Source organism: Fragaria vesca, linkage group LG6 (genome assembly GCF_000184155.1).
Source record: "Fragaria vesca subsp. vesca linkage group LG6, FraVesHawaii_1.0, whole genome shotgun sequence".
Classification (NCBI taxonomy): domain Eukaryota; kingdom Viridiplantae; phylum Streptophyta; class Magnoliopsida; order Rosales; family Rosaceae; genus Fragaria; species Fragaria vesca.
In genome coordinates, this window is record NC_020496.1 from 21,644,006 (window position 1) to 21,661,239 (window position 17,234).

Genomic DNA, 17,234 nt, shown 5'->3' on the forward strand with positions numbered 1-17,234 from the left:
TCCCGGGTTTCCCCGATATATCCCTGATATATCCGAAATCTCCCTTTTTTAACGGACCGATATATCTACCGATACCGATATTTTAATCCTTGATCATATATTGCTGCTGAAATTTAAAAAAAGAAAAATCTTCTCTTATAATATTTCAACGATTCATTGTAAATTGAGTAAAAGCAATGAGGTTGACGTTGATCATACCATTGCTCAATCTACTACTCAAACTTGTTTTTTTTATTTTTTAGTTAGAGGACGGTCCTTGGCTTATAGATAGGCCAGCTCTCACTACCAGGACAAACACTTTAGCCGACGAAAAAGTTTCGTCGGCCTGTTAGCTTAATTCGTCGGCTAATATTTCGTCTGGAAAAGGTCGTCGGCGATGACTTTAGCCGACGAAAAAAAAAAATTCGTCGGCTATAGTCGCACAGTTTAGCCGACGAAAAACATGTCGTCAGTTTTTTTCCCAGACTTTAGCCGACAAAACAATTAAGATATTTGTCGGCTAAAGTCTGTAATAAAAAAAAAATTTCCAGACTATAGCCGATGAAATATAGTCTGTTCATCGTCTAAACCTTATAAAAATTAAAAAAATAACTATAGCAACCAAAATATAGTCTGTTTCATCGGCTAAACCTTATAACAAATTTAAAAAATAACTATAGCCGACGAAACATGCCATAATTCGTCGGCTAAACCTTATAAAAAAAATTAAAAATACTATAGCCGACGAATATATTATTTAAATATCGTCGGCTAAAGTTGCTGGTTTTTGAAAAAAAAAACTGCAGAAACTTTTGGCCACCTTTAATCACCACCAAAATTTGACAGAATCTTCCTCTCAACATTTCGAACAACTTTCTAGAAGAAGTCGAAGCCCAATTCTAAGCCTAAACAGGTCAATTGAATCAAAATATAAAAATCCTCAATTTTAAACCCTAAAAACTTCAAATCTTCGATTCTCTTCACACACACCGAATCGAGCTACAAAATTCTAGGGGAATGTAGTACTAATCAAACTCAACTTATCCATATATAGAACTCACCAAATGGTGACCTGAGGAAGGAGAAATTCGATCGACACCGAATCTGAACCGGCGGAGTTTTGGAGCTTGATTTATCCCTCACGACGGCGCCACTCAATGCACCACCTGTCCAGCAATGAAGTAGAGACGATGGCGAAGCTTTTGGGACAAGTGTGGCGGTCTCTAGTGGCTTGACGGCGGAGCTAGGCCGAAAAGAAAATTGGGGATTTTCTGACTTCTTACCATCCACCTTCTGTAAAACTCTTATATAAAGAACTTTACCCGACGAAATTCTTTATTTTCATCGACTAAACTCTTTTGAAAATTTTGGTTGACCGCCAAAAATTTTGGTTGAAAATTTTTCGACTTTAACCGATGACTTTTCATATATTTTCGTCGGCTAAAGTCCTTTGAAAATTTTCCTCCAAATTTGGTTTACCGGCAAAAAAATTTTGACCTTAGCTGACGACTTTTTTAATATCTCGTCGGCTAAAGTCTATAAATTCACGAAAACGCTCATATCTCCCTCTATATTACGTAGTTTGGTCAAACCTTCCACACGAAAAACTTTCACGTAGATGAGACGCAACTGCCTATATAAAAATTTTGAGACATTTACCTTCCGACAATAGGGCTCCCCATAGGGAATAATAATTGTAAATAGGGTTGACCGCTACTATCGGCACCGAGACATTACCCGATTTACGTGATTTTTGAACCATAGCCGTATTTCACCATTCTAAACACATCTTATTTCACGAGATTTTTGATAATTTTGCTTCCTATGTAGAGTTGGTTCACAAAGTTGTATAACCTACTAAACAAGTTATACACCATTAGAAGACACGTTGTGATTCCGATGACTAAAATTCACAAACCAAAATTTGACCTTCAGATATGATCATTATGACGAAAGATGTCTATGATAAAAAATTCAACTGGATCCGACAACATTAAGGGCTCGATCGAAACGGTCAACCCTAATCCATCGTCACTTATCACACAAAAACGCTCATATCTCCCTCTATATTACGTAGTTTGGTCAAACCTTCCACACGAAAAACTCTCACGTAAATGAGACGCAACTGCCCATATAAAAATTTTGAGACATTTACCTTCCGACGATAGGGCTCCCCATAGTGAATAATAACGGTAAATAGTAGACACGTGATTCCGATGACTAAAATTCATAAACCAAAATTCGACCGTCAGATATGATCATTATGACGAAAGATGTCTATGGTAAAAAATTCAACTGGATTCGACAATGTTAAGGGCTCGATCGAAACGGTCAACTCTAATCGGAAATAAGAAAACTGCATTTTGAAGCCCTAAACGGACTCGGATAGCCAAAAAAGCCCATATGTCATAACATAGCAATGATTTTGACTCGTACGGCCGTTACGCTTCCGAAAATGTATCACAATAGTCAATCGGACACCAAACATCAAATCTGCAGCATAGTGAATAATAAGGGTAAATTTCATTGACCGCAACTATCGGCACCGAGATTTTACCGGAATACCGTGATTTTTCAACCATAGACGTATTTCACCATTCTGGTCATATCTTATTTCACGACTTTTTTGCGTTTGAAGGTTCTACGTATAGGTTTTTTTTCCCAGATGAGTTGTTATCTAAATCTGCAAATATAAGGTACTTTAGCCGACGAAATTAAGGCACTTTAGCCGACGAAATTATATTTTTCGTCGGCTAAACTTTAAAAATTTCGTCGGCTAAAGTTCACAGACTATAGCCGACGAAAAAAATTATTCAGACGACGAAATTTTAATTTCGTCTGCTAAAGTTGACCATAGCCGACGAAAATTTTAAATTAGCCGACGAAGGGAAATTTCGTCGGCTAAAGTGGACTTTAGCCGACGCAAAAATAATTCGTCGGCCTAGTTTTTTCATTTTCGTCGGCTAAAACCTTTCTTCTGGTAGTGTCTTGTTCCATTAACATATTTTTGAGGGAAAAGGAAAAAGCTTCATTGATCATAGATCATAGATCATGACAATCAAAAAGTCAAGCATGATTAGTCTGAGAACCATACAAATGCATAGCAAAACTAAATTAAACTACATCTAAGAATTGAAAGACAATCTCAAAACTACATCTAAATAAAAAGGTGGATATGACAACTAGAAAGCATATAACCTTATACACTCTAGTAACGACTCAACTTTCAATTAAATCAGACCTAAGACCCAATGACGTACATTTCATCGAATTGAAAAGAAATAGAGGAATTGCTGAAGTTTAGAAAAGATCTTTCCTAGCTATACTAGGGATTCTACTCTCACAGAAGCCCAACATTGAGCCCAATTGGGGGAGGCCCACCAAATTGAGTCCAACAACCCACAGTCGACCAAAGTGCTCCAACAACACCCTCATCCCCTGGGTCCTCTTCCGGCCCAGCTAGCCACCAAACATGTTCCATTAACATGTTAGACAATGCTAGTAATTAGGAAATTCAAATTTTAATGCACAATAAAAAAAAACAATTATGGAAAATGATAAATTCTGCTACTATAAAACATGAAACTTTTATTTATCCTAGGGCTTACCATACTTGGAATATGATTGAATTTCTTTTTAAAGATCCTCGATCTGCAAACTAAACATCTAATAACTTACAAAAAAACAAATAGTATCATAATTAGCAGAGTCGCGTATAATGCTCGCCAATCGATAATCCATCAATAAAAACACAGATTTTTGTGAAATAAGAGGAAAATCGTTCAAAGGTTGTAGACCTAACCAGCAGGTGGCTAGGGGCTGAATCAATAAATTAGAGCTTAATTACTTTCATTCAGGAGTTGGTGCCTTAAGCGCTTCCTAATGTGGACTGTGAGGCTAATCATATAACTGGTCACTTGCTTAGGCTTGAACCTAAATGTCCATCTTATTTGGCTCTCTTTAAATTAAGCAGCCACATGGAATGAAAAATTAGAGGGGTATTAATGGACCTTCATATAAATATCGAAGGCTACAGTTTATCGGCAAATGATTAATTCTTCTCCAACCATATATTAAGCCAACATATTGCTCACTTTCCCTGAGAACTCCCTTTGATTTTGATTGAAGCTTATGGATTTAAACTTACACATGTAATGTTTTCTTTCAAGGGACTGATAACAGTTGACATAATTACAAGGCATGGCCATGGCTATCCGGCATTCTAAAGCATCCCTTGTAGAGAACTGGTCAGAAACAGTTACTGTACTGTACATATGGGTTACAGAATCACCCTTTTGGTGATTCCGAATCCATTTACCGGAGACATGTCCAGTAAAATAGCTACGAGCGGCATCACGTCCTACATGAGAATGGCCAACAAGCTCTGAAATCATTTTGAGGCTCATTCATGATCAAAGGATGGGTACGATCACACCATTTAAGGGAGGAATGTGTTTGACATAAATATGAAAACAACTCTATAGCTATATATGAAGAACCAAGTTTAATGCAAGATTACTGTTATGACAATTGACACATTAAGTGACATTGGTTGGCCTTGCTTGAACTGTTGTCAGGATTGGTAGATCAGTCTGTTTATAGAAGGCCTAAACTTGCAAACAAGGTCTGGCCTGAGAGTGGACTATTCCTCCCTAAGAAAAAAAAAACGAAACAAAACGAGAACAAAACAAAGCAGCAAGGAATGCTGAAAGAAGCATAGTATTCTTACCATTAGTCTTATTGATGTCAAATAAATCTGCACAGCATTCCCAGGATCAAATTTTTAGTATTCACTAATGAGGACTGAGTTAACAAAGCAAAGCCAACATCAAAATCATCATTGCCTCTTTCACCTTAAAAGTGAGTAAACCCTTCAGCTCATGCAACTTCAAGTACAGAACTTCCAGAGTCGGATAGAAGAAGCAAGAATGGACAAAGCTTCACCTTTGAAATGCCTACTATTAAAATGAATCTGTGATCTAAGATTTTATATCTTAAGCAGACAAGTTTTGAACAATAAAATTAACAAATTACCAGAGCATCAATCTCTGGTTCTAAACACCTGGAACTAGTACTTGCCACTTGCCCAGCAATTTCAAGAAATTGATTACTTCTGATTTCCACTTGCCAATTATGGCATTAACTGTCTTTGATTGTGTCCAGGAAAAAGATTCGTGTGATTGCCACCATACCTTGTAATTTATGAATGTAGGTTCTCACTTCTGATATACAGCAGCAATATCACTGGTAAAACTTTAATGTTAGCAGTAGCTTGAGCTTGATCATGACCTAAAAGCCAAGCAAAACTTCAAGAGTAGTTTTATTTGACATACAGGTACGGTCATGTTTGGAAGGAAAAGCGTACAAGTCAAGCGGAAGTAAGATAATCAAGTGATACCAAGCTCAGGTTTGCCAGATTTAAGTTAGACCAAGTCTTATTAACCTGATGCTCCAAACTCTAACTCAATTTGGCACAATTGATTTTCGGTCCAGAGACCTCATACTTGGCGGAACTAAAATCAGTATTCTTCCTCAAGAACTCTTTCTTGCACCTATTACCTAAGGTCAAAACTAAATAAGCTGCATCATACTTCCAAATGTAACCATCAGTAATTATCTAGAGTAATCAGGCTTCATCTGGGCACTAGGTTTTTCAATACCAGCATCTTACTTTCACAATCCGAGCAGAGAAATCGCTCAAGCTGCACCGAGCTACAGTGTAGTAAACAAATCTGGGAAACGAAACCTTAAACTTTTCCAGAGAAGTAGAATCATGAAGCTTCAGAAAGAACACAACGTGGAGTCAAGTATCCTGATTGAAATTCTCTACAAGTCTAGATTCCTGCTGAAATGGTAAACTTTAAACATTAATTCAGCAGCAGAGATGCCAGAGCAGTCTGGACACTAGAAACTTTTTACCTTCCAAGAAATTGGGACCATTTCATATGACTACTAGAGAAGATGAATTGAGTAACTAACTTGACTTGGTCTTTCTAACCCGAGAACAGAAATGATCTGCTGTTATTTAATTACCAAGAAAAAATGGACGTACTTTGGACTAACATAAACCAAATTGACTCACCAAATATACATGATACCGTGGAGAATATTAGTAATCTCGAGATTCAAGCCTGCACAGGTACAATTCTACAACAGCAAAAGTGGACACATACTAGACAACAGGGAAATTATTAATAGTTCAATACTAACCGAGCCAGCTCTATTAGAATAAATATGTTTTGGGTTTTTTTTTTTTTTTTTCAAAAATCAAAGACGAAAATTTCATTGCTCAAGAATTAAGGGTTACACAGAGAGGCTAGTAAGCCTTCAATTTCAACAGGAACAGAACCGTATCAATGGTAGGAAAGGCCTAGATTGAAAGCCAACTTGGCCATTTTATCAGCAACTAAATTGGACTCTCAAAATCATTCAACTCCATTCTAATATCTGCTACTACCTGTCCAAAGACCGAATCATCCTCACTAGAAGCCGAACTATTCTGAACCAATTTAAGGCTATCTGTCTCAGAGACAATAGGAGCAAGATGAAATTCAGAAGCCAATTCACATGCCAGATACCAGGGACAGTCCTTTTATGGCAGATACCAGGGCACGACTCCTCTCTCTATAATCTCAAAGAATTACATGGTTGTCTAAGCATGGATACGTAAAGGACAGGAAACCAAAGTAGGAAAGGAAGGTCTGGTATCCACAATGAATGATGTTTGCAGAAATGATTCTAAGAAGTTAAAGCACTGTAGCATTTAAGTATCTGTACAAAGAATTTGAAATATAAGACAGTAATTTCATATTGCAGTTACTGTTTGTTCATATTTTGGGGTTGAGACAGCATCGGGAGTAGTCTTGTGGAAAAGAAAATGTTGAATATTACACAAGGCTAACGGCATCATGCATATGTAAAAGTAAAACCTAGAAGTAGTGATGCAGGAGCAACACTTACTAGTGTTGAAGCAGGCACCACAGAAGTTACAAAGCTAGGGTTCTTATATCTCTGGTAATGCCATCTAATTAAACATCCATGGTGTGTACAGGCCCCCTCCTACCTATGACCTTACATCTTATCAACATATATTGTGTACAGATTATGCCTCTAGTTATTGTGTTTCCCTCCCTGTCGATCTACATAGTCAATAATTTTTTATAAGGAACTAAACTCAATTACCATCTTAAAACCAATAATCACCAAAAGTGTCTCACCTCATTAGGCTCCTGATTCGTTATGCAACCATGTTTTTTCACCTAATTAATCCAAACATCAGTCTCAATGGACTTCACACAATTAATATTAGATGTGGACAGTCACTGAACAAATTCCTACATCCCTCCTGACTGTTCTGTTTGTAACAAAATACTGTTTATGACATACTTTTCTTTACAAAACATAAAAATCCTCCAAAGTCCAAACACACTTCACGTATCCGGGCTCAGAATATGTGCCCCTGCCAAACCTACAATATTTAACATGCACAAGACACTATCAAATAAGCTAGGTAACTATAGATAGTAGGTTCAAACCCCAGCCCTATAGATAGTAGGTTCATTCCTACTAATCCCTCATCCTCGTTGAGTGGACATAATCAACAAGAATATGAAAGGTCAAGCTGTTCAGAAGTGTTATTGATAATATCCAGAATTACTGAACGGGTTCAGGAAGATACATAAAACCATTAGATTCTTCTAATTGACAAACCCTTGATTAATTCTAACTCAATGCAGAAACACAGTAAACTATAAGCCAGGCTTTGTAGTCCAATCAAGGTCTTGGGTCTTAGTGAGAACCAATTTACTGGGAAAGACAGAGATGGGCACTACAAACTCCCCATGTGCAGCATCTATCTGTAACCTTGAAGTTACTTGTGAGATGAGATTCTCTTTATCTGATGCAAGTTCAAATTACTTTCCATCCATTTGATGTTAAAGTGTTGAAGTAATAGGTTATATGATGTTCAAAGAAACATTATAAATAAATAAAAAATGCAATTAGTGGAACACATTTCAACCTTGGTTAATGAACAACAGCATGCTTTTATCCACCATTTTTGACTACCAGTGACTGCCGCAGATACATATATATTCAGTAGAAAGTCAAAAGACTAAGACATGAACTTCACAGATCCAGATGAGATGAGGGTTTGATGTTGCATTCTGGCATTCAAGCATTAAAGGACCTGTTTCAGATGAAGCTAAATGGCTCAGTAAAAAAAAAATAATTCGTTGTGCCTACTTACAGATACATATATGATGTTTAAAGCGTACGATCCATGACTAATCCTCCAAGAGTGCATGCCTTTCAAGGTCAGAAAGAAGTTCGGTTAAAGGGGTGGCAGTGCCATTGACAACCTCACTTTCACCTCTACATTGTAGCAACTGTTCTCGAAGACTCCGCACAAGATCATTAAGTTTCTGTATATTTTTCTCTTGAGAGAGGATAATCTGTAAAAGTGGAAAGCCACTGACATTAATGAATAAATGTACCACGCTGAAGTTGCAATAACCATATATAATGCAACAAGGCAATTTTGTTCTTGCAGAATTGATGCTCTTCCTCTTCCCGTTAGACACTGAAATATGAAATGCACTTGTTCCTGTTTCATTCATCCATGCCAAGTTGATTGCATTTCTCACTAGTTTCTTGGGTGCTTTTTTTTACAGATGCAGTTGAGGAAGCTCATGTAATCCATTAACAATATGGGAGTAGCTGGTGGTGGAAGAGTAGGAAGAGAAGGGTTTATCACTTGTTTTCTCTACTGCATGTAATTTGTTCCTAAGGTGCTGGTTACAGTCACCAACTTGGACACTAAATATCATATGTTATATGGAACAAAAACAGAAATACTCAACAGAAAATGAAGCCATAGTCCAGAAATATAATGAAAGACAAAACACAAGTTGAACAGCGAAATTGGAGAATGAAAACGAGGAAATTGATAGTGGTTTAATTCTTCACCCAATGAATAAAGAGAATAGTTTTTCAAAGAAGGATTATTCTGACGTAGGTCTGCTTCTGGCCTAGATCAACGTAAGTTAAATGGAGTTTCTATCACATGCTTCAATCAAATCAAAATATTTTCCCATGGATGTTTAGTTTAGCCAGGATCTTGTCAGCAGAGTCAAAGGGCAGAGATAAGCTATCCGATGTCTGCTCACCAACTTTGAATATAGATGCAAAAGAAGGAAAAAAAAAGAGCAAGTCTCTATTTTCTCACGAAACAAACATAACCCCACTGTTACAGGTTACCCCAACCCACCATGTTACCACATAAGGCAGAAGTTTTTTGGTACGGAATATTCGTTGTATAGGCAAATTTGTGTCAATGGGAGAAGTATCCTTCAATGTATGGAAGCCAGAAAAAAAAAAAAACCAGAAGAACTTTCAAGAGCAAGATTCAAGTTCAAAATATTCTGACAAGCACATCCTGAAATATCAAAGATGAGTATACAATATATTAGAAAGAAACACCGGTGTGAACTGGAAACCACCACGGGTCTTGAGCTAACTGATGGCCAAATTTTCAACGCTCACAGGGCCTCAAAGGATCAACTAAAGGTCTCATATCAGGATTGTCCACATGTCATTTGTAAGAGATTATTTTCTTTGAACAAGTATTAAAAGCAAGGTTACAATGTACTAAAGAGGGAAATGTGAGCAAGTGGTTCAGTTCTGATTACCACTGGAATCAGAAGTGAGAAGTCGACCCACCAAAAAAACCCAAATAGCAATTTTCTGCTTATGTCTCTTATAATATCACACATTCATTTGGCTCTTCAAAGGTTGGTCAATCCCACAGGTCCAGGACAACTCAAAGTGTCGATCCCACAGGTTGCATACATCATAACTTTAAAATTTAAAAAAGTTTTCTTCCTGGCCAGATCAGGCTGAATAGTCTAGTTACTACCGATATTTCTAACATCTCCTGAAGTCACAAACACTGAAACAAAATTTCAACAGGAAAACACACAATAAGGTATAACTACTAGGCAAAAAAGAAGTCACCTTTTCTTTCACAGCTTCTTCCCTTTCAGATATATATTGCTGTTTCTTTGAAGGGGTTGGACTTGGCTCATCATTCCCATATTGCTGCTTCCATTCTAACTGTGACGTAAACACGATTAGCAGGAGAAGACAAACCAGTACCCAGGGTCTTGACATTGTCAAAAGGAGCAGTCGCCAAATCTGTCACACATTGACAAATTAGCATAAGTACATTCCTATAACCTCAGTTTCATGAAATCAGACGCTAGAGCCAAAGAACATGAATGAAATTCTTTAGTGGATCTTATCAACTCTGTAACTACACAATCATGTTCTGAATTTGTTATTAGCTCTGACCAAAAAGATCACAGCTTGATTCTCATTTTATATTGATAAATAGTGACAGAAACCAGCAGTTGGTAATATAGGAAAAAATACTAGTTTCTTTTTAGCAATTGGGTGCAGATAAAAAATAAATAAAAAACTCAAACTTTTTTTGCTAATATCTTATGCTTCACCAAGAAAATGCAATCGGAAAAAAAACACAAAAACAAAACAAAACAAAATAACTCAAATTTCCTAACATCTTAATGCTTCACCAAGAACTCAAAAATCTAAAATCTTTAATTCTCAACTCTCCAAAAAGTAAGTCAATACAAGTCCTGAATCTAAAACTTCTGAGTTGTGAACTTTAGGATTAAAGTTCTGCTGCCCACATTTTCATCACCAACAAAAAAACAATCCGTAATCCCAATCCCAAATAAAAAAAAACTGACTGGAAGAGTAAAGTTTAACCGAAACAATAATCCCAGAAGAGAAATAGTAAAAGAGAAAGAGGGTAATGAAGTTCAGTGAGACTTACAGATCTGAGCTGAAGAAGAAGAAGGGCATGTCTCAGTGTTGCTCAACTGTTCAAGTCTGGAAGAATACACAGAGATGGCCTTATGTTGGGTGGGCCATTAACGCGTCTTCCACTTTGGTTTCTCGCTGATATATTGTTAACAATGGTTTTGGCCTCCCGTTTCACCTTTAAAATTGTTGTTTATATCGGCAGTCTACCATCTTTTGCAAACTTTTGCAATTCGGTCGTTGAAATTCTTAGAATTTGCATTTCAGCATCTACAATTAGAGGTGTTGATATTGTAATTTTGTTTCCGTTCTCACTGTCACATTTAAGGCTGGCAATTTAGACCATGATGAAACCAACCAACCATGTACCAACCAACCATGTACCAACCATACCAAGCAAATTGGTATGCCAAGTAGTTGGTAACTGAGTTTTCTGTACAGTAGTACCGTTCTAAGTTTGAGGAGTCGGTTGGTACATGGTACAAGTTTTCCTAAAATATAGTATACCGTGTACCAACCGAGTTATATTAAAAATAATTAAAACTATTAATCCAAGCTGTTGATCACTTAATCTAACCCTAAGTCCCTCAGTCCCTCAATCTCTATCCTTCTCTCGCCTCTCTCAGTCTCTACTCTCTCTCGCTCAAAGAGTCAAAGTCTCTCGATTCTCACCTCACCTCGCACCTCTGCCACCTCGCTTCGAGAACTGGGCAGCACCTCGCCTCTCTGGCTGTCGACTCGGCAGCACCAAGGGTAGCGCCTCGACTCGAAAGCGCCAAGGGCAGCGCCTCGACTCTTCGACGAAGAAGTCATCGGCTCCGTTCGAGAAGCCTCGAATCTCCATATGTATCTAACTATCTATCAATCTATGTTTGTGTGTTATGTGTTTGTGTTACTTGTGTACGATTACTTCTGTGTTTGTGTGTTCTGTGTTGTGTACGATTACTTCTGTGTTTGTGCTATCTATAATAGTTTGTGTTATCTATCAATTTGGTCTTTGTTCTTCACTTCTGTGTTCTGTCACTTATGTGTTTTGTGTTAGTGTGTTATGTCACTTATGTGTTTGTGTTACTTGTGTACGATTACTTCTATGTATGTGTGTTCTGTGTTGTGTACGATTACTTCTGTGTTTGTGCTATCTATAATAGTTTGTGCTATCTATCAATTTGGTCTTTGTTCTTCACTTATGTGTTATGTGTTAGTGTGTTCTATAATGGCTGATGAGTATAATTTGTTCTGTGTTAGTATAATTTGTGATGACCGATGAGTATAATTTGTGATGAGTATAATCTATTAGATGTGTTTCGCACTTGTTTGCACTTCGGATTGGTTAAGATGTGCACCTGCAAATTTCGACCTCTATGAAACTCCAACAGAAGAAGAATTGCATTAACAAGCTTGAGAGAGGTACATGTTTTATTTTAACAAGCTGATTATTTTATATCAAAATTGATATTATGTCATTAACTTGATTTATATCAAACTACTGATTATTGAATATTGATGTGAAACATAACATTTATATGATTTTGAGACTATCATACTAAAAGAGTGAAAGTGTCTTTAAAGACTAAATAGTTGTTGTGTTGTTATATAATCATAATTCATGTGTGTATATATATATATATATATATTATTTTGTTGTTGTGTTTGTAGAGAATGTTTTTGTCCAAGGCTTTGAGGCAGCAAGAAACACACCAAGACCAAGTAACACCTCTGTCCAGACTGGTGTTTAGCAGTCTAACACTCTCCCGGCCTCGCAGCATCACTCTTTCCTTGGAAATTTTGTCCAGTTTCTGCTAATTTGGACTTTTGTTTTTTCATTGGCTTGTGTTGTTCAATTTTCTGTATTGTTTGGACTTTGGACATGTGTTGTTTAATTTTCTGTATAAGACTTTGGACATTGTTGGCTTGTTGCATTTGAAATTATATGATGTGTGAAACTTTGAATGTGTTTGAATAGTTTGATAATTGATAGAAGCTTGGTAGAGGCCCAAAAAAAGGATTCAAATGAGTTGGGCCTTTCAGTTTGTTGGGCCTCAATCTAAATTTAGTATAGGCCCACTACTAACCGTACCAACCATACCAACTTTGACGGTTGGTATTGGTACAGGATTTTGCCTACCAACCTTAAGTTGGTTGGTACATGGTATTGGTAAATAGAGTCGGTATACCTACCAATGCCAACCCTAATCACAATTGTAATAATACAATAACCTTTGTCCTAAATGTATCCTTTCTATAGATATTGAAGTTCATATTATTCTAAAATAATCACGACAAATGTTTTTTTTTTTTTAACCTACAATGCTTCCACACAATCTTGGTCAAATACGAATAAGCAACATGTCTTGTCCGACGACACACCCTCTTAACAGTGGCGTCATGTGGGCCAAGGTGGACATAATGTCTGATTTTAGATGGGTGTCTAGTCGGAATTAAGGCTAGATGGTGTCTTTGATGTGCAAATCGCACAAAGGTTATGTTGGGGATGCAAAGCTCGAGCTACTGTCGGCTTCCTTGAGAGCCGAGTGTAGAGGACGGGACGAGAAATCAGCTAGTGGTGATGGGTTGGTGACATTGATCGCCTAAACTCCAATCGTTTGGGTTGCTTGTAGCCGTGTACACTATACATCACTCTGATTAAGCCACATATACAGAATATTCAGTCATTTTGGTCGTGTTATTCAGCGAAAAATATAAAGCGAGTCAATTTCTAATACAATTTTCATTAATGGAAATCGAGCCACATATAGATGAATATGTTTGTGTTTGTATCAGGATTACATGTTTGTGTTGTGAGGCTCAAATCATTACTTTTCGGCCTACACATATAAATAAGTTGTGAATAAAACAAAAACAAAAATTTGAAACTCAGTTTTACATGACACCTCGATTTCACTCACAGATCCAAGAAAAAGATCACAACGGAAATATTATAATTATAATGAAATATAGGGCAGTTTGAACATATTGCCAAAAATAGAAGCCCCTACTCTACAACAGAAACTGCAAGAAAACGTATATAAATCGTGTTCCAGATATAACTAGATTTTGTTTGCAGCTCTGCAGAACACAAGACATGGGCAACGCTCAGTCGCCTCCTCACAAAGATCCTCGCTTTGCTTCCGCCTCCAGGTTCCTCTCTCTCTCTCTCTCTCTCTCACACACACACTCACACACACAAACTAATTTCAGTTGCCAACTGATTGCAGAGCTTTCACTCACACTGAGCTTGAAGATCTCAAGTCCCTGATCGAGTCCTTGGCTGCTCAATCCCACAGCGAAGGCCAGTTCGTCTCTCCCTCGATTTTTCAGGTCAATTTTCATTCTTTTGTGATTTTCATTTTCCCCTGATCGCGTAGTTGCTGTCTAACTAGCTATAGCTTTACGATATGGCAGAGTTATTTCGGGCTTCATGGTCCTCTTGGAGATAGGATGTTTGATTTAGTGACCCAGCAACGCAAAGACCAGAAGCTCACTTTTGAAGACCTGGTGGTTGCCAAAGTAAAGTACTTTCTATTGAACCCGGTTGTGATCTTGTTGTGTTTGTTTGGTTTTTGACTGCTCAGTTTGTGGTGTTCGCAGGGGACTTATGAGAAGGGAACAAGAGATGATATTGAAGAGTTCATATATAAATTGTTGGACCTAAACGGTGACGGCGTTTTGGGGAGGTAAATCCTACTGCAAGTGATGACAATGATAGTATGTTGTTTACATAATTATATGTATTGTACTGTGAAAGTAGTGGCGTTGGAGTTGAATACTGTTGTTAAGTCTGTTGCTAGTGTGTTGGTTTCAGTGTGCTTACAGCTTCATTGACTAGAAATATATAAATGGTCATTGTGGTGATTTAGACTTTGGGATTGGCATTCTAAGATATGCATTTTTGGTATATGCTATTGTGGGCTGCAGAAATGAGGAACAGTTTGGTGATTGCTTGTTTTAATGCCTTTATAAGTACTTGCCTTGCAATTCTTTTTTATGTAGTCTATGATATATATGATAACAGGAATAAACATCCAGGTCTGATCTGGAAGGTGTTCTGGTTGCAATGTTTGAATATATATTCAAAACAGAAAACTCTGAACCTGGATCAAATACATATCGTGAAACTGTGAATGTGTTTCTTAATGCTGCACGGTTTACAAAGCACGATGAAGGACATACTGAGGAAAGTTTGTCTTTTGAAGATTTCAGAAATTGGTGCACTCTTCTCCCTTCTGTCAGGAAGTTCCTTGGAAGCTTATTGATTCCACCTGATCAAGGTTTTCTACTCGATCTCTTAAACCCTAAAACCCTATGGCTTATGGTTTTACACTCTAAATGGTCATCGCACTTAGTTTAAGAGAACGTGAAATTTGATAGATATTTCTGACTTTTGTTTTTTGAGTTTCCCTCAATGTAGGCAGACCAGGTTCTCAAGTTCCTCAATTATTGCAAGTGGAGAACATCAACTCAAATATGATATTATTGAATGAGGTGTATGCCTGGCATATAGGAGGACTCCTTCCTCACCAAGAGCTGGGAGAATGGAAACTATTGTACCATAGTGCTGTTAATGGTCTGAGCTTCAACACATTTGTGGGAAACATATTGTGAGTATATTTCTTGCATTTTAACTTTCTTTTCTGTTAAGCATCAATTGAGTGAAATTGTGTCGTATGTTTGTTGAGTCAAATATGTCTTTGCACTGTAGTCAATTTATCACTGCTTTGTGAGAGTTAAATCTTAGATCTAAGTGGAAGTGCTGTGCATTCTTAGTTAAGCAGTGAGCGCAATATCCATATGGGCCCATTTTTGTTGGGTTTAGATTTATGTTATGTGGCCGTATGACTCGACCAGACGATTCCTTTCATTTTCTATCATATCTCTTGGGTCCAAACAGATATTTTTAATTCCCTATGATATTTTTAATTCCCCTGTTTGTTTGAAAAGGTTATAGATTACAACAGTATTCATTTCTTCCCATAGTTAGATAATGCCAAACACTTGTTCTATTTCTATTCCATTTTGTCAGTTGCTGGAACTAATCTGGCCTGGAATGGGTTATTGTTCAATGAGCTGCAGAAACGACAAGGGGCCAACTGTATTCATTATCAAGGACAAAGATGGTTATGTATATGGAGGTTATGCTTCCCAACCGTGGGAGAGGCATGGCGATTTCTATGGTGACTTGAAGTCCTTTCTTTTCCAATTGTATCCGAAGGCATCTATTTTCAGGCCTACTGGAGCAAACACTAATATACAATGGGTGAGTTTCTGATGGATCTCATTTGCTTCTAAAGTAGAGTGCTTTGCTGTGTAATATCTTAGACAGATCGTGGCCTTCAACTCTTGCCTTCTGTTTGTTTCGTTCCCCCCCCCCCCCCCCCCCCCAACGCTATCTACCATCAGTATGGCCTGAATGTTTCTTTATCTAATGACTGATTGACATGATTTCCAGTAGGCGGAAAGAGCACAGCATTTTGTATCTTCTGATATTTCATCAAATCACGAATCAATATGAATTTAAGGAGAAACACTAATAGGTGCTGTGAAAAAGTCTTGAATAAACTATCAAATGTATAAACTCTGGTAGAGTGGAACCCCTGCTAATTCTCTAGCTTAGATTACCTTTAATCTAGTGCTTTTTCATGCTATGGGAATTCAATATGCAGACTGTCAAGAAGACAATTCTATATTGTTTTTGGTATCTTAGATTACTTGAAATTTATATATTTGTTTGCTATTCTGACGAAGAATGTTTTTAGGTTTTCTTAGTTGTATTCATAGAGTCAAACTGCATCATATGCATAACTAAAGCTTTTGTGAGCTCAAGTTATAAATCATATACTTTTTTCCTTTTTTGCCAGTGTGCTGTGAATTTTGGTTCAGAGAGCATCCCGAATGGTATTGGTTTTGGAGGAAAGGTGAATCACTTTGGTCTCTTCCTTTCAGCAAACTTTGATCAGGGGCACACTTTCGAGTGTACCACATTTGGTTCCCCTTGCCTCTCTAAGACTAGCCTTATATGCCCGGAAGTAATAGAGTGCTGGGGAGTTGTTAGGAAATCAGCAGATGAACAAAAACAGGACGGCGCTAAAGGCACTGTACTGGAGAGGTTTAAGGAAGATCGTCATATGCTTAACATGGTTGGGCTCGCAAATTCTAGCGAGTAATATTTGTACAGAATCCGCATATGGTTGTAATTTGAATGTCCACAGGTTTACAAAAATCTTCCTTCTCCGTGGGGAATCAGCTTTCTGTGATCCCATTGTTCTTTGGATGGTTTCCTACTATACAAGTCATGGCTCTTTATCAGTCCTTGAACTTACGTTCTTTATGGGATCCCATTGTTCTTTGGATGGTTTCCAGTTTCCTACTCAACAAGTCATGGCTCTTCTGAACAAGTGTAATATTTATTATTCACA

At 37.4% G+C, this 17,234-nt stretch overlaps 2 protein-coding genes across 3 annotated transcripts; one reads left to right on the top strand and one right to left on the bottom strand.

Moving 5' to 3' along the window:
- Window positions 1-7,878: 7,878 nt before the first annotated feature.
- Window positions 7,879-10,993, bottom strand: LOC101314584. Of its 2 annotated transcripts, none has more exons than XM_004303466.1 (4): window positions 10,835-10,993; window positions 9,994-10,173; window positions 8,287-8,432; window positions 7,879-8,167 (listed from the first exon to the last, which is right to left on the bottom strand). In XM_004303466.1, exons 2-4 carry the CDS (start codon window positions 10,147-10,149, stop codon window positions 8,152-8,154), a joined length of 318 nt encoding a protein of 105 aa, XP_004303514.1. In that variant the 5' UTR covers window positions 10,150-10,173; window positions 10,835-10,993; the 3' UTR covers window positions 7,879-8,151. The 2 variants fall into 2 exon arrangements, with proteins under 2 accessions (XP_004303514.1, XP_004303513.1); XM_004303465.1 differs by having other exon boundaries at window positions 8,054-8,144; window positions 8,228-8,432.
- A 2,894-nt stretch (window positions 10,994-13,887) lies between these two features.
- LOC101315066 (TLD domain-containing protein KIAA1609 homolog) lies at window positions 13,888-17,234 on the top strand. Its single transcript, XM_004303467.1, has 8 exons — window positions 13,888-13,959; window positions 14,037-14,139; window positions 14,224-14,328; window positions 14,410-14,495; window positions 14,848-15,089; window positions 15,230-15,419; window positions 15,892-16,075; window positions 16,677-17,234. Exons 1-8 carry the CDS (start codon window positions 13,904-13,906, stop codon window positions 16,980-16,982), a joined length of 1,272 nt encoding a protein of 423 aa, XP_004303515.1. The 5' UTR covers window positions 13,888-13,903; the 3' UTR covers window positions 16,983-17,234.